General features: G+C 48.4%; 8 protein-coding genes and 4 non-coding genes across 12 annotated transcripts; 4 read left to right on the forward strand and 8 right to left on the reverse strand.

Moving 5' to 3' along the window:
- Positions 1-70: 70 nt before the first annotated feature.
- On the reverse strand, positions 71-2,006 carry Pdw03_6265 (vacuolar protein; the record flags this gene model as incomplete). The annotated part of the gene is made up of 3 exons (XM_066101295.1): positions 71-807; positions 901-1,608; positions 1,682-2,006. The coding sequence occupies 3 exons, from the start codon at positions 2,004-2,006 to the stop codon at positions 71-73; spliced, it is 1,770 nt and encodes a 589-aa protein (XP_065956378.1).
- A 2,078-nt stretch (positions 2,007-4,084) lies between these two features.
- On the reverse strand, positions 4,085-4,156 carry Pdw03_tRNA98. The gene has a single exon. It is a non-coding gene; the product is annotated as a tRNA-Gln (tRNA).
- A 333-nt stretch (positions 4,157-4,489) lies between these two features.
- Pdw03_tRNA63 lies at positions 4,490-4,561 on the forward strand. The gene has a single exon. It is a non-coding gene; the product is annotated as a tRNA-Gln (tRNA).
- Positions 4,562-4,787: 226 nt separating this feature from the next.
- Pdw03_6266 (General substrate transporter) lies at positions 4,788-5,374 on the reverse strand (the record flags this gene model as incomplete). The annotated part of the gene is made up of 4 exons (XM_066101296.1): positions 4,788-5,095; positions 5,170-5,179; positions 5,245-5,288; positions 5,362-5,374. 4 exons carry the CDS (start codon positions 5,372-5,374, stop codon positions 4,788-4,790), a joined length of 375 nt encoding a protein of 124 aa, XP_065956379.1.
- A 925-nt stretch (positions 5,375-6,299) lies between these two features.
- On the forward strand, positions 6,300-7,579 carry Pdw03_6267 (Sorbitol/xylitol dehydrogenase, putative; the record flags this gene model as incomplete). The annotated part of the gene is made up of 3 exons (XM_014680182.1): positions 6,300-6,323; positions 6,388-6,516; positions 6,623-7,579. 3 exons carry the CDS (start codon positions 6,300-6,302, stop codon positions 7,577-7,579), a joined length of 1,110 nt encoding a protein of 369 aa, XP_014535668.1.
- A 40-nt stretch (positions 7,580-7,619) lies between these two features.
- Positions 7,620-10,240, reverse strand: Pdw03_6268 (Fungal transcriptional regulatory protein, N-terminal; the record flags this gene model as incomplete). The annotated part of the gene is made up of 4 exons (XM_014680181.2): positions 7,620-7,852; positions 7,920-9,913; positions 9,970-10,064; positions 10,127-10,240. 4 exons carry the CDS (start codon positions 10,238-10,240, stop codon positions 7,620-7,622), a joined length of 2,436 nt encoding a protein of 811 aa, XP_014535667.2.
- A 348-nt stretch (positions 10,241-10,588) lies between these two features.
- Positions 10,589-10,660, reverse strand: Pdw03_tRNA97. The gene has a single exon. It is a non-coding gene; the product is annotated as a tRNA-Gln (tRNA).
- A 792-nt stretch (positions 10,661-11,452) lies between these two features.
- Pdw03_tRNA64 lies at positions 11,453-11,524 on the forward strand. Its single transcript has one exon. It is a non-coding gene; the product is annotated as a tRNA-Gln (tRNA).
- A 1,058-nt stretch (positions 11,525-12,582) lies between these two features.
- Positions 12,583-14,232, reverse strand: Pdw03_6269 (Ste50p; the record flags this gene model as incomplete). The annotated part of the gene is made up of 3 exons (XM_014680180.1): positions 12,583-13,688; positions 13,740-13,901; positions 13,965-14,232. The coding sequence occupies 3 exons, from the start codon at positions 14,230-14,232 to the stop codon at positions 12,583-12,585; spliced, it is 1,536 nt and encodes a 511-aa protein (XP_014535666.1).
- Positions 14,233-16,315: 2,083 nt separating this feature from the next.
- On the reverse strand, positions 16,316-16,804 carry Pdw03_6270 (Transcription factor, enhancer of yellow 2; the record flags this gene model as incomplete). Its single annotated transcript, XM_014680179.1, has 1 exon — positions 16,316-16,804. One exon carries the CDS (start codon positions 16,802-16,804, stop codon positions 16,316-16,318), a length of 489 nt encoding a protein of 162 aa, XP_014535665.1.
- A 583-nt stretch (positions 16,805-17,387) lies between these two features.
- Positions 17,388-18,526, reverse strand: Pdw03_6271 (Lipase/esterase, putative; the record flags this gene model as incomplete). Its single annotated transcript, XM_014680178.1, has 2 exons — positions 17,388-17,547; positions 17,604-18,526. 2 exons carry the CDS (start codon positions 18,524-18,526, stop codon positions 17,388-17,390), a joined length of 1,083 nt encoding a protein of 360 aa, XP_014535664.1.
- A 664-nt stretch (positions 18,527-19,190) lies between these two features.
- Positions 19,191-20,721, forward strand: Pdw03_6272 (Major facilitator superfamily domain, general substrate transporter; the record flags this gene model as incomplete). Its single annotated transcript, XM_014680176.2, has 3 exons — positions 19,191-19,328; positions 19,377-19,748; positions 19,798-20,721. The coding sequence occupies 3 exons, from the start codon at positions 19,191-19,193 to the stop codon at positions 20,719-20,721; spliced, it is 1,434 nt and encodes a 477-aa protein (XP_014535662.2).
- Positions 20,722-21,236: the final 515 nt, after the last annotated feature.

The raw sequence follows: 21,236 nt of genomic DNA on the forward strand, positions 1-21,236 counted from the left end.
AAAAAAAAGCACAACATTAATTACGAGATGAATGTCTCGCCTTGATCAAGAAGAATGCAGAAGCATCTCCCTATTTCCGTACCATCTTGAGCAACGGCGCAATCCTCGCTCTCTTACTCAATCCCACGCGGTAAGGCACCCCACTCCGCGCCGAGATGGGACTGTGCTTATCCGGGCCCTTACCTGCGTTCTGTGGTGTATTGACAGACGCAGCATCGGGCTTCGAGGGAGTCTGAGGATGGGAGGTATCAATTGCAGCTTCAAAGAGAGACTCAGGACCAGGAAGAGGGGGTGTGTTCTGATCTTTGCTTTTAGTAGCAGATGCATCGTTGTTACCGGTATTAGCTTCGACCATAGACTTCGGACTATTATCGACAACGACAGCCAACTTCGACGCAGGAGTCTGGGCTCCGGATGGCGACTTGTTTGGTTCCGGTGTATCTGCACATTCTGATGATGTTTCCGCTAGCTCGGTTATTTGCTTTCGCTTACGTCCGCGTTTTTTGGGTGCTGGTTTTTCGGCCTTTTGAGCGTTTTGCGTCTTCTCTTCAACTGCGGGAGTCGCTGATTGGGGATCCACCGGCAGATTTGAGGCCAGATCATTAGATTCTAGATCCCGTCTTGGGGCCTCTGTGGCTTCTGTCTGCGGGGTTGCATTCCCGGTTGAAGGATCCACGCTGAGAGGCTTCGTGTCTATCCAGATCACGTCGTCGTCGTCAGGCTCGGGGGCGGGCGTCGTCTTGCTTGTTTTGACCTTCTTCTTTCTCGGCTCCTTGGGTCCTGGTTTTGCTAGCTTGGGGGCTGCTTCTAGATTTTCTTCGTCAGTCTCGTCTGAGACTCTACTCGAGGCCGGGGTGTTATCTTCCGTAGTCTCTTCGCTACTGGAAAGGTCAATCGCACCGTTTGCGCCAGTCTGTTTGAACTCGTGGTCTCGAGAATTGGCTAGCTCATCGTCCTCATCGTTCTCTAGCATGTGTTGTTTCTTGGGCCGTCTTCGCTTCTTGTTTGCATCGGGCGTCTTGAAGTCTGGCATAGTTGGTAGAATAGCTGGCAGAGCGAGCTCGTCGTGCGTACTTGACTGGGATTGGTGTGGGGAAATGAGACTGGTTCCAGCTGTGGTAATCTTTGCTTCGCTGAATCGCATGGATGCAATAGAGGAGAGAGGCTCAGTGTCATGGGGGGAGTAAGAACCCGTCTGCTGACATTTGGGCTGTGAAGCTTCCTGGGGTTTGTTTGATTGCGGGTTTGGGTGTAGGTTCTCCTGTTCCATGGAAGGCTCGGTAGCTTGGTGAGGAACAATTTTCGGAGCATAAGCCATTGAGTGGGTGGTATCAGGTGGATTCAAGTCATAGATACCCTGTCTGGTGGGCAACAAAGACTGATTTGTGCCGGCGTAGACGCTAATGGGTGCTGGATTACGTGTGAAGCTGCTACTCTCTGGTTGGGCCATTTGATATGAGTAGTGACTTGGTAGGGTAGGAAACGGCGCTGACTGGAATGATTCTGTCGGGAACAGCGCGGTTGTAGAAGGGGGTGGTAGGCTTGCACTTGAAGGGTCTTCGTCCAGGAGTCTTCTCTGCGCTAGTCCGATCTCCGTCATCATGGCTCCTGGATAATCGTTGGTATCAGTAAATTGATCTCTTATTTTATTTCTGCTTCAAATTTTGCTATCACATCATACCAACCGACCCACTTCCCCCCTCACTGGTTGAGGGGATCCATCTGTCCTCCCGCCGCTGTTGCGACGACGATAGCATTGAATGGCTCTTGTCTTGCGATTGGAGGAAATCATCGAAATTAACGTTCAGCTGTGGGAACATGCTTTCATCGGGAGCATGATCATATTCATATACTGCATTGTGGGTCATCTGTTTGGCGGGGGCATATTGATATTCCTGCGGCAATGCGGGCTCGGAGGGGTGGAGAGGGTTGGCAGATGTGGGAAGGTTATCCCCCTCAAAGGGTTCGTCCTCGTCGGAGTCCTGAATGATACGATCCAAACTCATCGGGATTTGGGTTGTCAAGGTTGTCAAAACTACTCCGTAGTAGCTTTGAATATTGGGCGAAAAGAAAGTTGTCCAACGCGTCCATGACACGACAGCACGTGATGATAAGGATGCATGATAAACTCTTATTTAACTTGGCCGAAATCAGCAGCTAACGGTGTTGATGTCATTGAATATTCCAAAAAAGACAAGAGTTAACATCCCACTTCCAAGGATCCATGGAATTGGTTGATACCGGTAGTATGACCTTATACATCAACTATGTAGTTCTACTACACATAGTAAAAATTGTAACTAATTTTCCATCGTCGAATCTTAAACGCATCAAATCTCAACCGTACACTTGAATCGAATGCTGTATATAGAAAATTCGATTAACACGTATTAAACAACCTGCACTATATGGTCTGAGGCTTACACGCAGGGGGAAGACTAAATATAGAGAGGATTATTCAAAAGACCTCTCGACCGACTACCTAAAAAGGGTATGACAAGGTTATACATATGCGGCCGACTGTTCGTGTTTCCCGTGCTTCGAATTATCTATTTTAACTGCGATAAAAATCTGAAGTGGTGCATTGGCAGTATTAGACTTTCGTAGATAGAGGCTTGTGTATATCCTTATACGCTAACCCCCAGGAACCTCAGAAGGTGTGCTTTGATGATCAGGGCAAAAAATTCCACCATGCTATGCGCAATTTAATTTATGTCTCTCAGTCATTACATTTTACCAGTCGCTATGTAGGCATTACACCTACGTGTAGCTCAAGGCCATATAATTCGCTAGCTGGTCATTGCCTGGTGAATTCTTTCTCTCTCTCTCTCTCTCTCTCTCTCTCTCTCTCTCTCTCTCCCCCCCCTTTTTACTCTCTTGGTTAAATGGCCTCTTCATGATCGCTTTTTATGTACTTGGTTCGCACACATCCGGCCTCGCCAACAAGATAGCTAGTGTTGAATTGCACGCGTGTCATCCATTTTACTCTTTTTCTGCGTCCTTTCTACGATCACGGCTCGAGAATTCATGGATATAAAGTTAATCTCTATTGCCTCCCTCGATATCTTCAGGGAGGGAAGGTACTCGCCTATTTTCAGGGTGGTTGTTTGTGGAGCAACATGTGTGATGGAATTGGTAAACAGGCTCGAGCTTCATCTTTTGATTCTACTGGTTCTTTCGGTGGCATGATTGGCTCTTACGCAACCTTGAGTATATAGGCTGAGAACCCTTTTCCCGTGGAAGCACTGCTTATCGCCGACTGGAGGAAGGGTGATTTTGCGAGCGAGATGTCATTTCCAACTTCCACGGACTAATCACAGGCGTCCAGCCGTGCCTATTGCCGGGCGAATGGCCAGATGATGTCTCCTCGGTTCAGTGTATATTTTGATGGTGATTTTTGCCTAAGCCAGCCAGACGAAAGGATGCACGAGTGGTTTGCTACGTTCCTTTACATATGGGTTTAAGTGTTTTTTAATCGAATGTCCTGTGGTTTGCGGTATGTCATATTAAGGTACACTCGAGGAAATTCATTTTAAAAGACGCTGAAAGAAAAAAAATTATAATGTATCGTCGGTCTCTAATGGTGCCAGCTTTCTATCATGTTGAACTCTTCTTCTTTTTTTATCCTATCTCTTTGGGAATAGCGGACAGAAGAGCACCGGGTAGCTCGGTTTTGGGATACCCAGGACTCAGCTACAGAGCAAACCGAATCCCTCCTGGCGGAAGGAGCAAAGAGACGCTTGAACTAGTCCTGGAACTTGTCTCAGGCCACCAAAGACAGAGCCCAGCCGCCGGGATATTGTAGAGGTCTCGATCGAGCTGTAGGTAACCTCAAATGTTGTGTCGATCTACCTTGGTATATATTTGTATCTTGTCACTTGGCTCAATGTAATTATTATATGCTAGAACCAACGTGTAGGCCCCTGTCCTCTAACAGGGCCCTATGAGAGGGAAGTTGATGCCATGGATGAAAAAAATCCGAATCCGTGCTTGCAATAGTGGTGGAATTATTCTTGGCCTATTTAAAATGTGAAAGCGCAGAGAAAGGTGAGGACTAAAAAAAAAACCAGCGAAGAAAAAGAAGAGGTCCTGCCCGGGATCGAACCGGGATTGCTGGTATCAGAAACCAGAGTGATGACCATTACACTACAGAACCTGATTTGTTTTATTACTTGGAGGGTTGAAATCTATAAATCCAACCAATTCAAAAAGCATACAAAGCTGAGGACTTGAGTACCCCAAATAAGAAGGTTCTGGATCACTAGTGGTGGGCTTAGGCTGGGAATAGATCCCGGGAGTAAAGTGAGAGATGTTTATGGATAGGAGCAGATATGCTCTATCTGGAAGGTGTGGTTATCTCCTTCACAAAAATTTGTATACGGAGTGATAGGTTCTCTATCGAACTTGTTGCTAAAGACTGGACAATGTAGTGACTTTTTTCATGTCTAGCTTTATATTGCTTAAAACAGGCTCGTCCTCCAACGACTTCGGTTCTGTAGTGTAATGGTCATCACTCTGGTTTCTGATACCAGCAATCCCGGTTCGATCCCGGGCAGGACCTCTTCTTTTTCATCGCTGGATTTTTTTCCCCAACGCACATGCTCACATCTCTTTTTACCAATCAATTGTCATCATGGTATGAATTTTGATAGTTCAAACAAGTCCAAAGGGCAATTGCATTATCGTAGCATCAACATCGTATAGTGGAAGTCATCAATTAAAAAAAGTACCCAGGCAGGAAAAGCCGATGTATGAGATTTTCCACAATCCAAAGCATCAGATCTCCTTCACACCGAGGATTCCACTTGCTCACTCGTCACATCGGCTATTTCAATGGCCTCCGCATCACTGCCCGCAAGCACCTTGTTACAAAATGCAACAGCAATATCCTCGAGAGGATAGTGCGTTGTCTCGACGTGGTAAAAGTGAATTCGGATGGCCGAACGAAGACTGGATTCCGCAATCACTGGGTAGGAAAAAAAATGGACTCCAGAGAAAGCGCCGGGAGAGACCATTCCAATGATGAAGCCGAAGGTCCAATTACTAGTCGTGGCCAGGGCCATGGCTTCACTCCGGCCCCGGAACGGGAAGATCTCTGCAGGTAGAAGTCACAGTGTCGGACCTCAGGTGAATCCGTAGAGGATACTGTAAAGCATGACGAAGGCGTACTATCGGTTCGCTAGGATTTGGAAATCCACGTTAATTCCGACTGTTTTCTTGACAACATGTTCGAGAATGTTATACCAAAGGTAAACCGAAGATTGCATCCCCCAAGCCGCCAAAGGCACCTATTGCATACAGTAAGGGTGTGCCTTTGAAGGGATATCAAGCTGAAATTTGCTTGGGGTTAAGTTTCCTCACTAGCCAGCTTCATAATTCCTCAACTTGCGCGGCGATGGCGAGAGAACGTTCCCCAAGGGTCCCACTGGGTGTTGGCTCGAAATCTTCGGTGATTCTCATAGTACCGAGGATGAATTAAACAACCAGGACAACGAGTGTAAACCCCACTGGTTGATTTGATCAAGAGATGAGGATAACAGCTTGAGTTGTACCCCAAGCCCTGTCCGACCCTTTAGGAATGATCCCCAGGTTGATGGGAAAATGGACCCTGGGGTACACCACGGGGTCACCATTTCAGTGATTTATCATTTCCATTCATTTCATGCAGCCCGGGGTTGCTGTTGGACAGTATGGGAGTCCCTGGCGGCCTTGGCTCGGTCGGTAAACATGACCCTAATAATCAATAAGACATGCACGTAGCCAAACTACCGAGTCTTTGTTCAACTGGCCATGATGTCCCGAGGTAGGCCGTGCTTCTGTGGGGAGATGAACGGTTCCGGGACTATAGTGGAGCCATGATCTCGGTTCCGGTGGCGAATATCTAGCGGTTCCGGCTGGGCAGATAGATGTTGCATGTTGTCCCGGAAGATAACACGGTTTCTGGGGGTACGGGAAAATATTGAATCAGTCAGATGACCAGAGGTTATGTTGACGCTTTAATTTAATTGGGCTGGAAATGGCCACACAATGTGAGCCAAGAGTTCCTATGGTTCCTATTGGTCCTGCTTTCCCCATTTAAGCATCCTGTCGGCATCCCGTATAACTAGTACGGCCCGGGTCTTGAACACGGGTCGAAACATGGAGCTGATCGAGTATCCACCGGAAATGTCTCAACATGAAGGATCCGTTCGCCGTGCAAGCATTTCGGGTGGGTAAAAGGGTTAGGACATTCATAGTATTTAAAGCTCAGTAGAATTCCGGAGGCTTTCTGTTCAATCAAACCAAAAAAAATTACAAAGATGACTGCCACAAAAGCTGCCCAGGTGTGTCCCGACCCCAGGCGTGAGCGAGTTGAGATTGCACCTGCTCACTCCAATGTTTATCTAGACTACCAATGAGGCATTCGTACTGCATCCCGGAGGCACATTTGCTTTCGAGGAACGCAGCGCACCCACAATCCAGTCAGACCGGGATGTCATAGTCCGAGTCATGGCAACAGGTCTCTGTGGTTCAGATGTGAGTGAGATAGCTTCGACTCTCCCCCCTCCTCAGCTCTCCCCGCTCTTTCGTCATCTCTATTCTCTTGAAGCGACAAATACTAACAAAATCCTCACCGCAACAGGTCCACTACTGGCAACATGGCCGGATAGGGCCATACGTCGTCGAAAACCCCATAATCCTGGGCCACGAGTCAACAGGAATCGTGATAGAGGGCGGAAGCAGTGTTCAGGGCCTCGCCGTCGGAGACAGAGTCGCCCTAGAGCCTGGAATAGCCTGCAACACCTGCAACCATTGTCGCAACGGCCGCTACAACCTCTGTCGGGGGATGCGCTTTGCCGCGACACCACCTTACGACGGAACACTGGCTACCTACTACCGCGTGCCTGCAGAATGCTGTTTCAAGCTCCCAGCCCACATCTCCCTGCGCGACGGTACCCTGATCGAACCTCTTAGCGTGGCTGTGCACAGCTGTCAATTGGCAGGTTTCATGCAAGATAAATCAGTGGTTATTTTCGGAGCTGGGCCTGTCGGATTGCTCTGCTGCGCCGTTGCCCGGGCCTTTGGTGCGTCCACCGTTGTTGCCGTGGATGTCGTCCCGGCTCGGCTTGCTTCCGCGGTCAAGTATGGTGCTACACACACATACCAAATGAGCACTGAGACGCCGGAAAAGAATGCGGTGGATTTGTTGGCGACAGCTGGCTTCCCTGATGGTGTTGATGTTGCCCTGGATGCAACTGGCGCCGAGCCCTGTCAGAATTGTGGTATTTATGCCCTCACGCAGGGCGGGACGTTCATTCAAGTCGGCCTGGGAAAACCGAACCCATCAATTCCGGTTGGTCTGATCTGTGACAAGGAGATTGTTTTCAAAGGAAGCTTCCGGTACGGGCCTGGAGACTTTAAATTGGCCGTTGGGTTGCTGAACTCTGGCCGAGTCAAGCTGGACGATCTTGTCACTCATGAATATCCTTTCAGTCAGGCTGAAGATGCTTTCAAAAACGTCGCCGGCCGCGGTGGAATCAAGAGTGTAATCTATGGCCCAAATGTCGACGAGGAAGAGGCCAAAGCAATTTCAGCATAGCGCATGCCTTTGTGACTGTAATTTTTGAATAGACCGCCAATTACCCCCCAATCCCATTCCATGTCATGTCCCATAACCAATACAACCCGCCTTCAACACTATCTTGGTGATTGTTTTCAACGGGTTCCCATGAAAGACCAGGCATGTTCCAATCGTATTCGGCTGGCAACTGCCATGATTCGTGTGTCTGCATGCCTGGCTCAACAATATCACCAAGTTGAAGGTTATCTCCACCAGTAGCAATACCGGCAGAGCGGTCCCCTGGGCCCAAAGCTGGAAGAAGATGTCTGCGTTAGTATGTTCATCATTTTAGCTAGCTGGCATGGACGGTAATTCTTACCATATTGAACAGATGATAAGCTACTGTTCAGACGATCAGCCCTGCTGAGGTCCGGCAGACGTTGGTCCCTGGCAAGAGGATTGCGAGAATCCCATGCCGCATCGAGCGGCATCCGAAGTGTGTCTTCAACAGAAATCGATGACGGATCTGCCAGAGTCTGCAAAGGCTGGTGACCCACTACTTGGCTTGTTCCGGTAATGGGAGCAAGCATGGCAGCTGATTCACGACGGAGAAGCATAATTACGACATTCCTCAGCACAGCCGTGCTCTGTTTCGATAATGCAGACCGTCTTCCAAGCAGATCTTGCAGGCGCAGAATGCGAGTAATTGTTCGTTTCACTTCCTGTGCGGTATCGGAAAGAGGCTCCGAAAGAGCTATCACAGCCAACACAATCGCGGCATTGAATAGGTTGATGGCGAGAAATGCGCAGAGATGGCTTTCGGTGGCGAGCTGAGCTAGAGCTGGCAGTTCTGTGACTCTCGATGTTCTCGTTGCGGCATTCTTCCATAGATCAGGACTTGTGATCTGGGTATGGGAAAATGCAGAGTCGGGAGATAAGCGCGACTGGGCCACGGAGGGAGCGGTGGTCGGATTATACATGGTATTGTCTGTTCTGCTTTCCTCCGCTGCCTGCTTATTCACAGTATAGAGATGATCAACCTGCCGTGCTAACAGAGGTCGATGCAGCACAATGAGAACATTGTCGTAAGTCAGCTGTAGCGACAGAGACTGCAGGGCGTATGCCCTCAAGCTCGGCCTATCATTGGGATTGAGGTCCCGATTAAGATCCAACGCTAAATGACTCGGTAGGCAGGACCGCCATTTTTGGAGGTTCTCGGTGACTTGTCTGACTAGTGTGAGATATGTGTCACCGTTGAGCTGCTCGGACGTCCTGAGAGTGCGTGAGCCGAAAACGGTCTTGAGAGCAGGCGATGCAATCAAGTAGAGCTGGTTCAATTCCCGCTGGTAAGTCGAATAGCATATGAGGCTTGCCTCACCGGAGGCCGGAGCAACAAAATTCGGGTTCTCAAACACATCGGCTGGCATGTCCAGATTGCAATCCTTGTCGTTGATGCCCAATGGCCGGCCATAGGTAATTGAAGCGAACCGGTCCCATGTATAAATTGTCCACCAAACTCTTTTTCTTTCTTCGATATTTTCGAAGTCCCCCCGTTGAAGTCCCCGGTGAATCCCTAGAGACTGAGCCATCTTTATGGTTGCTCCTAATAAAGAAAAAGAGAGATTTGGACGGCCGTGGTAGACGTGATGCGATCCTAAGAGAATGCAGGTCTGGGCCGAGGCGACAGAAGGTTGATCCATTAATTCCACTAGATTTGACTCAACCAGCCCTAACAAGTCGGCATTCAATTTCTTCATATCCTCGCCGTTTTCGGTCGGATCAGTGCAACTCTTCTTGGATCGGTACCATGATGCCATTGCAAGCATCATGGCTAACAGCACGAGAAACGGTCGTTGTGAGGGGTGTGCAGAACCATCCGCGATAGAAAGAAGACTCTTTCTAAATTTTGGCTCGTAAACGGCGAGAGAAAACCAGTGTATAGCGTCAAAATATTCTTCCAACAGACTGCAAACAAGCTCCATGGGAGGGAACGGCTGGCGCAATATGGAAGATATCGGAGCGCGCTGGCCCGTTACCGAATCTGCCATGGACACACCAACGCTGGCCTGATAGCCGGGTATGGCGGATGTGGTTTGTTCATCAATGTTATGGCTGCCAAGTTGACAGATTCTTCGAGCAATTCCTATGGCGGATTCGGCTTCACCACAGTTGAGAGATGAAGGCATATCCCCATCTCCGACGGGGAAGTCAGTATCCTCGCCCCTCGGGTGGGTATCTATCGATCTACTCTGACCAGGAAGTATTTGACCGCGAATAGGGCCATTTTCATCCGGTGACTTTTCGGTAGGAGTCACCGGAGACAGTTTAGACCGACGTTGGTCAGTTCGCGGGGCTTTTTTAGAACCCAGGCGCCTAATATCTCATGTCAGTAAAAGAAGAGGTTGAAAGCATTCTGCTGTATAGCTTACTTCGGCAGAGTGGCCCTCCGTGGTTGGATGGTTGGAGGTAGTTGGCAATCAACATTGGCTCGAATGCACACCGAGCAAGGCCGAACGGGATCACACTAGGTCCAAGTTAGATTAAGTATACGTCACTAGATCCTGACCAGGACCAGGGTGGCTCTACCCGAGATTTGTGGCGACGACATCTTTCGCAGGCACTCCGGACTCTGGTTGGCAATGGCGACCGGACGTAGCTGCTTCTGTCGTCGATATGGTCAACAGTTAAACCCCCAGTCATTATTGTGGGGTTAACTTGTGAAATGTCAGAGGCAGAGATAAAGAATTTGGGACTTGGGACTCTCCATCGTCCAGGGCTGTCTATTTTACCCCAGAGTCCGCATTAGCTAAGCCACGTGGATAGCCATCCATGGAACAGTTCTACCCAACCTCAGGGTCCAAGGCCATTCTTCGTACAGATATGGTAGGCTTTGGAGGTAAGGGCTTGAGGCTTAGCGTGATTAGATTTTGATAATTTTGCTATCGGGGAAAAAAAATCACTCCGTACGAAGTGTATAAAAAAAGAGGTCAAAAGGAAATATGCAATCAGGAAAAAAAGGAATTTGCCAGAAGGAACAAGAAAAAGAAGAGGTCCTGCCCGGGATCGAACCGGGATTGCTGGTATCAGAAACCAGAGTGATGACCATTACACTACAGAACCGAATTGTTGTGTGGCGAGCGCATAAAAGCTTCATGTCCCTGACAATCCACTTATCCACTAGGAATTGGGTACAAAAACCCTTGAAGACTTTCAAAACCCCTGCTAATTAAATAACGAGAACTGTCTTGGAAAACTCACACCCAATGACTCAATTGGACCTGGTGAGCTTCCAACTTTTCTCAGATCAGCTATATAGTTGCCTACGGACTGTTACAAATCATCTGAAGAGCTTTACTCTTCTTCCAATGTTAAATGTGCATAAAATTGAAGAACTTCGTAAAACATCACCAGTCGAGATTTCGTACGCAAATGTTGTATGCAACCAACACGCTTTTGGACTAGCACGGCCTAGATGTCAGCAATGTAGAATTCTACACCTATTGGTAGTGGATCTTAATTTCATTACCCAGCTGTGGTAAGTAGTCAATTTACTTCGATAATGGTGGATGTCAAATCCAAAAGTTCACCCCAACATGTGGCCTAGCAACTTGGGTCATGTAGTGCGCAGGCTTCACAACAAACCTCAAAAACCTTCCCGCAATACGGTGGCTCCGAGTATAATCAAAATCGGAATTTCAGAGTTTTCATATTTTTAATGTGATGTGCCTCGGGTACCTCTCTGCGTGGAAGTCGCCTTGGAAAGCTTATGTACCGACCACCAAGCCTGGTCTGAACCAGTCAGCATCTTAGAAACAGCGCCCGCTCTGGCAAGGGAATTGAGTGACGAGATTTGAACTGCGGATGAGCTGCAAAGTTTATAGTGCCAAATTTCAAAGTCATCTCAACACATCAGGTTCTGTAGTGTAATGGTCATCACTCTGGTTTCTGATACCAGCAATCCCGGTTCGATCCCGGGCAGGACCTCTTCTTTTTCTTTTTGCAGATTTCTGTTATTTCACATTACTAGAAATCCGGAAAAATATTTTGCCGATGCCCAATCGGCTCTAGCGTAGAAAAAATCACATAAATACGGCCGGGTCCCCCGCGTCTTTTGTTGATTTTTTCTTTTTCCTTTTCTATCAACTTCACGGGGCTCCACTTTGTGGCTTGCTGAGGCTTATCCGATGGCTTCGGCCTATGTGGGTTTTCTTCCGTTCCCGGCCCTGGAGAGTATAGAAAGGCGTACCTCTTTATACAACACTTTATAGCTATGCTGGGGCATCTTTCGGGATGCCCTATGGGCGTCAGCTGTGGGGAGGACGTCACATTCCTTTTTTTTAAATCACCACTTGTGGTCTAGTATAGAGCTAGATCTGAACATAATGTCGATTCCCATTTTTGAACGTCACAATTTCTTAGATGTACCAGTAGGTGCAAACTACAACGTACATGGGCAGTATGGATGTGTGCTTTTCCAGAGGATCATGTCCCAATTCCGGCTCACGGGCATCAAAGCGCACTATCCTGCGAACAAATGACAGTCACTGTTGATGGTTTAACGCCCAAGAAGCAGTTCCTCTGTACTCCGTACAAATGTGTGGTACATGGTCTCTCTTGCAAATAATGAATTAATTTGAAGTCCACAGATATGAATGAACAATGGGAATCTCATGTACAAGCTCAGTGTGCACTATGCAATTTAAAAAAAAAACCGCCCAAAGGTCCTATGCCAGTCAAGGACATCTTGAAAGAAGTTAAAAAGAAAAGGCTAATACAATGCTGCATGGGACATCGACGAGTCTGGGATCGAAGCGTCAAGAGAAGCAGAAAACGCCAATGTCACCATAAACCCATTTCCCGAATACAGTATACCGGCTCTCCAATAGTACACCAAACACCGACAAAACCAACACGACATAGTCCAATGGGCCTGAAAAATCAAATGCAACGGAACAATAGAACAACACGTGGTCAATAGCCACCGATTTTCTCAAGCCACAGACAAGTGTGCATCAAAACAGGAGAACTGACCTCGAGAAGAATCAGAGCACGCCGCCTGGAAGATTGATTTGTCCTTGACCACCGTTGAAGCTAGCGCCGTTGGGTGCTAGTGCACCAAGCCCTGAATTTCCCGAAGCGTTGTCCACGTGGATCTTCCGCAACATGAACATTGGCTTCCGTCCTTCCTTTTCTAGCTGTTTGAACAAGAGAAGGGGTTTCTCCTTCAATTCCAAACAACGCTCTTGATCTCCATACACAATGTAAAGCGCGTAGTTCTTCCAGTCAGAGTTGATGTTGTATTTCTTGAGAGCAGCTGGTAGGACCTTGTAGCAGGGGTCTTCCCAAGAGACACGGAAGGACTTGAAGATTTCCACGCTATTTGGATTCTCGCTGCCTCCACCTCCGCCGCCACCACCCCGTGAGTCAGACCTGTCGAGTCGTGGGTCCAAACGTGATGCAGTAGATGGTGTCTCGACACGGGATGCTGTAAGCTGACTCGGAGTGGATCGGTCTCTAGAATGTATTGTCGGGGTCGGTTCGGCATAATCATAGGCCGTGTTGCGGTTTGCACTGGAGAGTGGTTGGGTATATGATCGTGGATTGAGTGTCTGGGGGTGAGCGTGGTGGTGGTGAGGTGATGTTGGTGAAGGAATTCCAGGTGACAGTTGTGACCCTCCATTCATTGAGGCTGTCAAATGGGATGAGGGGGCCAAGGCTGTGCCGGACGGATTAAGAGTGTCGTGATGAGAGCGTCCATCATAGCCTGTAGATGGAGGGTATGTTGGCGAGTTAAGTTTGGATGAGGCACTGTTAGGATGAATGCGCTTGGAAAAGGCCCGCGCAATTTTCGACGATGAAGAAAGTTCCTGGGTGATTGTAGGTTGGGGAGTTGACGTGAGAGTGGCCGTGCTGTCGTGCCAGTTTTCTGAAGATTGCCCATGCGAAGAAGGCGGAGGCAATGGCTGTGACCGATCTTTTACGACTTTGATCACTGGCAGGATTTCTTCGCGCAATCGCCGGTAATCGTCTGTGATCCGGCGCAACTCCGTTTCAACCAACATGAGCTTCTCGTCTCGAACTTGGATCGACTTGATTAAACGTGCGAGATCCTCTTGTGTCGCAGTTTCATTCATACTCTGGTCAGCAGCTGCAAGCATGGGTTAGAAGTGATGTTAAATAGGGCCGTTTGAGAACATACTAAGTGGTATGTAATGATCTGCATCGAGAGGAACATCTTGCTTGACTTTGATTTCATACACGCTTTTTAAAATCGTCAGTCGATGTCCCACACTGTTGATGCCCATTTCCTTCAGCTCCTCATGCTTCAGGGCAATCAAGGCTTCACCGACAATCCCGTTCTCTGCGTCATAGGTTAAAGTGAGTAAACAGCGCGAAGTAAATATGCTCGAAGAAGTCAGCTTACCCCGAAATGTGCCATGGTATTGCAGTAGTCCAAGTGAGGTCAAAAATTCATTGCACTCATCGATACCCCATTCGATAATGAGTGTTCGCGGTGAGCGAGGCCCATCGATCGGATGTCCAAATTTGGTCGGAGTGTGTTCGGATGAATGAATGGAGGAGTCGGTGGGAGAAGATTCCGAGTCGATGTGAAGGTGTGGTGAAGTTATGACACTGCGCTCGTACTCATCGTCCGCATCGGAGTCGGCGTGGTAGGAGGTGTGGAGGGACATGACGGGGGATCCTCGGTGGCAAAACTCTATTCACCGAAAGCAGAGGTGAGTGGTATGAGGGATTCACAGGCGCCGGCCCCAGAGTCGAGGTGATAGAGCCAGCAAAGAAAAAAAAAACAAAAGGAGTATCGGCAATATTGCGCCGAATGCTCTATTTTCCAAAACGTGGGCGGAATGAGGGGACGTCGAGACTCGAAGGTTTCATGAGCGGATTTGAAAGGTATTCTAGCAGTCAGGGGTGGTATGTTGCGTGTGTTGTGTTCTGGTCGAACTCTGTTCTCGATACTCCTTTCCGAGGAGGGGTGTTGTCGTCGAGTGCGAGTACGCGGCAATCAACAATCCAAAGCGGGGAAGGTTGGTGGTTCAGGGCCACGGCGGTAAAGGGGTGTTCGGAAAAAGTAAGGCCACCGGTCAAAGCGAGTGATATGTTTCTGTTCCCTGAAGCCAAAAGTAAACTAACAGCTCGGAGCAGGCCTTGAGCAAAGGTCGAGATTAGGCGAAGACGCTTGTCTGATGGTATGGTTCACGTGACTGGGCCTGGACTCTTCACGGGGAAAACGTTGGAACCTTGGAACCTCGCAAAGTCTATACGCCAGGTCTATACGCTTTGACTACTCCGTATGTACCTCTCTTCTCTCTTTTTCTACTTTGGAACATCTTGTTCAGCCATGACATTTTGTGACATATCTCTGGGATGTTTGAATAGAATTTGTCATCCACCCCGCCTTCATCAATTTCATGCCAAGCTCCTACGCAAATCATTACGGCTTAGTGGCTCCCTCTGCAGTTCCCCCTCTATTCTAATCAAGCACCCATTGGTCTGTTAAAATGCCAAGCCGAAATTTTTCCGTATGCTTGAGATAACCGTTCTTGGTGTGGTCTTCTATGCCAACATCCTTGGAGCCCTCATTGAAAATATATCTAGGCGTGGCCATTAGTGAGTGGTGTGTGGTCTGGTGAATCAGTTAGTGTGAATTTTACTTTTCAAATGATCAGGAGTATTCACTATTGACTGTTCCTTTGGTTGCAAGCTCCACCATGCACATTGCAGCATCTTCTGGAGGTATAAACTCTATGCCTTGGCTATGAGCTAGGCCTCGTAATTGGCGGATCGGATGGCACTTTTGACATAGCTATGTGCTGTTAGAGATTGGATCTTGAGTGGATTTTGATCGAGCAACGCAGTCAATCCATGGAGCTATACTGTTAGTGACAATTGGGTTGCTTGCGGAAATAGCCGACGGCCACTTACATCTATACATCGTGCCAATCTAGTTAACATTGACGATATTGAGCTACGGTTTGACAGAAGACTAGTTGGTACGTATTAGGATGGTTCAGAAGCGATCTATTACTCCTTGATATGTTACCATCCAAAGACTACGGGTCGTCACCAGAGGCATGGCTGATGCTGGTGCTGGCTGTGACAATTTCATAACTATTGTGAGAAGAGTTGGCAATTGTCGCTTCATGCATGTGTACTTGGTCATCCTAGGAAGTAACAGTGCATTTTACAAACTACATACCGCCCGATTGGGTGGAATGACTCATGCCGAGGTTATTGGGGCATACATCTCCAAAGCAACATCTATCTCTTACTAGAGGCGCATGCAAGAGATCTCAAATGTTTATCCCAGACACACTATCACTAGTTTTGCGCCTTTTATCTCCAGTCTCGGGCTATGCCCGTGGGGGTTTGCTCGGCGCCCCCGCGTTTCAACCGAAGCGAAAAAAAAAAAATCGACAGAAGAAATCCCATACCTGAATCAATCTTTTTTCACAAGAGATCCGATCTGTGGGGATTAAAGATAATCGAAGAGGCCTTGTGGGGCCTAGGACTGGAGTACCTACTGCGTCATCAACTTGGGCTCTAAGTCCGAGAAACTGCAGTCTTCGAAAAAGGGGAAATTCAGAACTCCATGAATTGATAGTCTATTCAAATGCACGAGTGCCCGTAGACCCTCTTATGTGGACCCATTAAATTTGTAGCAGCCAGGCTGTAACAATTTGTACTCCTTAGAAAGAACCCGCCATGCATGATCGCATTCTGAAATGCTGCTTTCCCAGCGCCCGGTGTCTGTCATTATTTTTTGTCGCCGTTGGGCGCGCTCTCGCCTTCCAAGTCGGCCACTTCTCGTATGATGTCTTTCAATCCGCGAACGCCTTCGTCGACCACGGTCTCCGGAATGCGGATATCGATCTCCTCAATGTACTTCAGAGGGTCGTATGGGTGATCTTTGGCTTTGTTGCCTTTTTTGATACCATTGGTCTCTTTTGATCCGTTTGTAGTTTCACCGTGCATGCTCTTGGTCCCCAGTGCGGGGTGGGTTCGGCCCTCTGCCGAAGCGAGCACTGCCGCCATCACGTCGTCGAAGGTCTCACAGCGGCCGGCGCGGAGGAGTTCTGTGGCGAGGGTGGTCACTTTGTCTGTCCAGCCCAAGCGGTGGAGGGAGCCAAGGAGGTTTTCCTGCAGATCTTCGAGTGCGCAGCTGGCAGACAGCTTGACGAGGAGGTCGGATTCGAGGGCGTCGGGGGTGGAGGAGGCTCCATTGGTGGAGGTGGAGGGAGGCATTGTAGTGTGTGGGGTTCAGGTTTCGCAGGACAATTGTTAAGCACGAGAGAAGGGCACGATATGAGCTTTCAGGACAAAGGCTCTGGTTCCAAATCGCGCACAAGAAATGAGGCAACGCTTGGCGCAAAAGCGATGGTTGTCGGAGAGGAGGGGCCCGCCCTTTATTTCAATGCGGGATTGAAAGCGGATTAGAATTACATTGCATGTAGTGAACAATAAACATGCATAATGACCAGACAATTGAAGGTGAAGAGAAAATAAGAAACAGGAGAGTAGATAAAGACAAAGACTCACATGTGCGGCTGCCAGATCGGACAATCGGCATTGTGGATCCGAGCGGTGAATGGCCTGGTGTCATCTTGTGCTTCTTTTCTTTCTTCCCTTGACGCCTCCTTTATTCTCTACAACAATTGACTTAATCTGATATCCTCCTGATTTACATAACTCCCCTAATCTGGCCTAAAATGCGCATAATTCAGCATCGTTGACAGGGCAACTACGACCAAATAGTTACTATTCTGTCTTAATATCCACTGATAGATCCCAAAATGATACATGCGTTTTCGACCCACAACTTGGTCTCTTATTTGGATTTAATCTCAAATGGACGAGGCGCAGGCTTTGTCAGTGCCCAGGCAATGCCATCGCTCATAACCTCATCCCACCTTTTGCAGTCGGGCAGCTGCTTGTACCTCCTGAACCCATGAGGGACACCGGGGAAGACATTAACATTAGTGGGAATGCTGATAAAAGAATTAGTTTTTGAACCCCCAAATTTTGAAGGATACGGCAAACTCACCCGTTCGCAGCGAGATGCTGTCCATAGAATAAACCCTCATCTCTCAATGGGTCATTTCCCGCGATTCCAAACGTCGTCGGCGGCAAGTCCTTGACCTCTTCCGCCGTAGCATTTCCGGGGTTCATCCGACGATCCCCAGCAGCATCCTTGATGTTATTGAGCCCGAGAAGTCCGTTGAATAATTTCATTCGAGCCACTGGCAGGACTGGCGCCTCGGCACATTGCACAAAGCTCGACAAATCAGGATGCTTGAGCTGTTCCAGTCTCGGTGCATAGTAATCCCATTGTACAAGACACGGAATCATGAGGACCTGTCCCGCGATCTTGGGGCAGGCCGCTAAGCGCCTATCCTCGCCGCGCAGTTGAGCCAGCGCCAACGACGCAGTCAACCATGCACCAGCTGAAATACCACCCACAACAACCTGCTCACTGATCCCGCCAATCTCGGCCATGTTCTCATGTAACCAGACAAACGCATCTTCAGCGTCGTTCCAAGCAGTCGGATAGAGATATTCGGGGGCGTGTCGGTAGTTGACGTTCAAGACCACGACTGGGGTACCCTTCTGGGTACGTGAGGTGACAATCCGCGAGCAAATGGCATCTTCAGAAGAAAGTGTCCCGAAAAGAAAACCTCCACCGTGGAGATGGACGTAAACAGGCAGGCGCTCGGAGTTTGGGACGCCGACTGGGCGGTAGGTACGCGCTTGGAGGGGCGCGCCGTCGCGAGCTGTGATTGTGTAGTCGTGCAATTGAACTGCGGCACCGAGGCCGTCAATCATATCTTGGGCGGCGGCTGCCTCACGACCCTTGTTTAATAAAGTCTTCAATTGTTCCGCCGAGAGATCCTTGGGGGGCTCAGGCAGCGTAGGCTCAAGAGCGATCCATTCGGCGCTTGGCCTGCCATATTCAGTAAAGTCGGCCATTGTAGTAGTGGGTAACGGGAATTATGTTGCTTAAAGTAGCAGGGGAGAAAAAGAATTAAGACTTAAGAAGTTCGTCTTTTTTTTATCCGGATTGAAACCAACCCCACTAATGTTGTAGCTATTAAAGGCGTGCAATCCACTAACGGAGGGGCAGTCACAGAGGGGTACTCAATGCACGTACAACGTTCAGATTCAAGCACATTTACGGAGGACTGAAAAGACACATCACCATCACCATCGCCATTGCTCCCCACATCATCTCGGCTCGGCTACCGGTAATAGCGTGTCATAGCATTGGCAACCCCGCATAAAGATTGACTATTAGGGGTGCCGTGAATGAGAGAAGATGATGTAGATAAATGGTTGGAAGAAATGTGCGTCTGTATACGTTTTTGGACCTAGTTAGTGACCTCAATTAGAACCATATCATCAGATTAAAAACCATGGAGTCCGACATACATGCTTATATCAGCAAAATTATGCATTTATGATCAAAGCTTGACACTAAAAAAAAAAAGTACGTCGGGTTAGATTCGGGCTACATTCGGACGTCACTCTTTTATGTGTCAACCCCTATAAAGATTAGCAATTCTCCTTTGAATTGAAGTAAGGCGAAAACTAATGAGTACCCCCTCATAAATTTAAAAAAAAAAAAAAAAAAAATATGGCGGCCGAAAGCGAGACACCATGCAGTCCACCGGACGAGACGAAAAATGCCACTACTATTGATAGGGATGTTGAAGAAGTGACACTTTCATATCGTCCAAGCAGATGGCAAAGTAATATCACAATTATCAGTTGTGTGAGTCTGATATGGATTGACTCGAGCTTCCCCCGCTAACTCGCCTAGTACATCGCCAACTTTAGCGATGGCTTTCAAAACACCCTCGCCAATCCTACAAATGTGATTTTTAAGCACGTGCTTGGAGCTGATGGATTTTCTCCCGAGATGAAGACTCGCATAAGCAACTCGGTCATTGTCGGAGCGATCCTTGGCGTTGTGGTTTTCGGATACACCTCAGATATGTTTTCACGACGCGCTGGATTGCTCTTTACATCCTCCTTGGTCGCAATCGGCACTTTGATGGCGGCACTGGCTCTGCAGGTACATCCCTCGAGCAAGATGCTGTGGTATTTTGTTGTAGTTCGTGGAATTGCTGGATTCGGCGTGGGAGGTGAATATCCTCCTAGTGCCGCTGCTGGCATTGAAGAATCGGACTGGGTCAGCATATCGCCTCTTCCTACCTTGGATACATTCTCACGATTTTTAGATCCTGCGTAAATATAGAGGACCGATGTTTGTATCCTTTACGACGTTGATGGCCACACTCGCGGGCCCAATTTTGATGATCATCTATTTGATCACACTCATTGCCACGGACAACAACCTTGTTGTTGCCTTCCATGCCATTTACTCCATTGCCACTCTCCTTCCAGTCTCGATTGTAGTTTTGAGACTGTTCATGGTGGACTCGTCTCTGTTCCACTATTCCAATTTCAAGCGGCAGCGGAAGTCGTGGCGCCTTTGCCTCCTTCTGGCACGGCGTTATTGGGGGAGACTATTGACTACATCGGTGGCCTTTTTTCTGTATGATTTCATTAATTTCCCCAACAGCATCATGTCCAGCACGATCATCTCATCTTTGGTTAAAGATCACAATGTGCGAACGACTGCTGTGTGGCAGGTCATTTTGGCGGTCTTGCCAGTTCCCGGCGTGGTGTTGGGGGCCTGGCTCACTAATGCGATTGGACGTCGCTGGACTGGAATTTTGGGCTTCGCTGGATATGTTGTGCTTGGTTTCATTATCGGTGGCACATATTCGAAGCTTTCTCAAAATATTGCCGCCTTCGTTGTGCTGTATGGTCTGTTGCAAGCATTCGGCCACATGGGACCTGGTGCCACCATTGGGCTTATATCATCTGAGTCTTTCCCTACTGCCATGAGGTCTATGGGATATGGCGTCTCGACAGCCTTCGGTAGAACAGGTGCTGCTGTTGGTACTCAGTGCTTTACCCCCCTGCGGGACCATGCTGGTAACAGCTCCACCTTTTACTTGGCTGGCGGCGTCGCTGTTCTCGGCATGACGGTCTACTACTTGTTACCTGAAAGTGGAGATTTGGATTTGGAGAAGGAAGATAAGGAGCTTAACGAATATCTCATGCAGCACGGATTTACGACCGATGTGAAAGAGTGACTGTGAAGTTTATAATCCGTGGGAGGGTTCGCTATGATTGTCGAGCAACTAGATATTCAAGTCAAAGGCTCCCCAAAGGAAAGTCTCTTGCACAAAGGGCACTTTTTTTGACTGCCGTCACATTGCAAATGACCAGCGAAAAAGATATCACAAGGCCACACAAACGGCCGACTGTTCTTTTACCTTGTGAATTAGCCAACGACCAAACCATGGTGGGCTAACACTCCTATCCAACAGCAATATCATTCCAATCCAATTTCTCAGGTCGACTTGACCTTGACCTAGGTACCAGCTTGTTCAAAATAATCAGCGATCATGCGAGCTATTTGCAGTCCCATGGGTTGACACGCTTGCGCTAGTCGCAGTCTCTGAATCCGACAATGAATCTGGGCCATACATTAGTCGAGGAGAATGTAGCTAGGAAGCGGCCGGTCCACGGATACACAGAGACCTAGAATGGGAGTCCTGATCAAGACTCTTTCCCCGCTGTCTCTGGGGATAATACCCCACATTCA

Source organism: Penicillium digitatum, chromosome 2 (genome assembly GCF_016767815.1).
Source record: "Penicillium digitatum chromosome 2, complete sequence".
In the NCBI taxonomy this organism is placed as follows: domain Eukaryota; kingdom Fungi; phylum Ascomycota; class Eurotiomycetes; order Eurotiales; family Aspergillaceae; genus Penicillium; species Penicillium digitatum.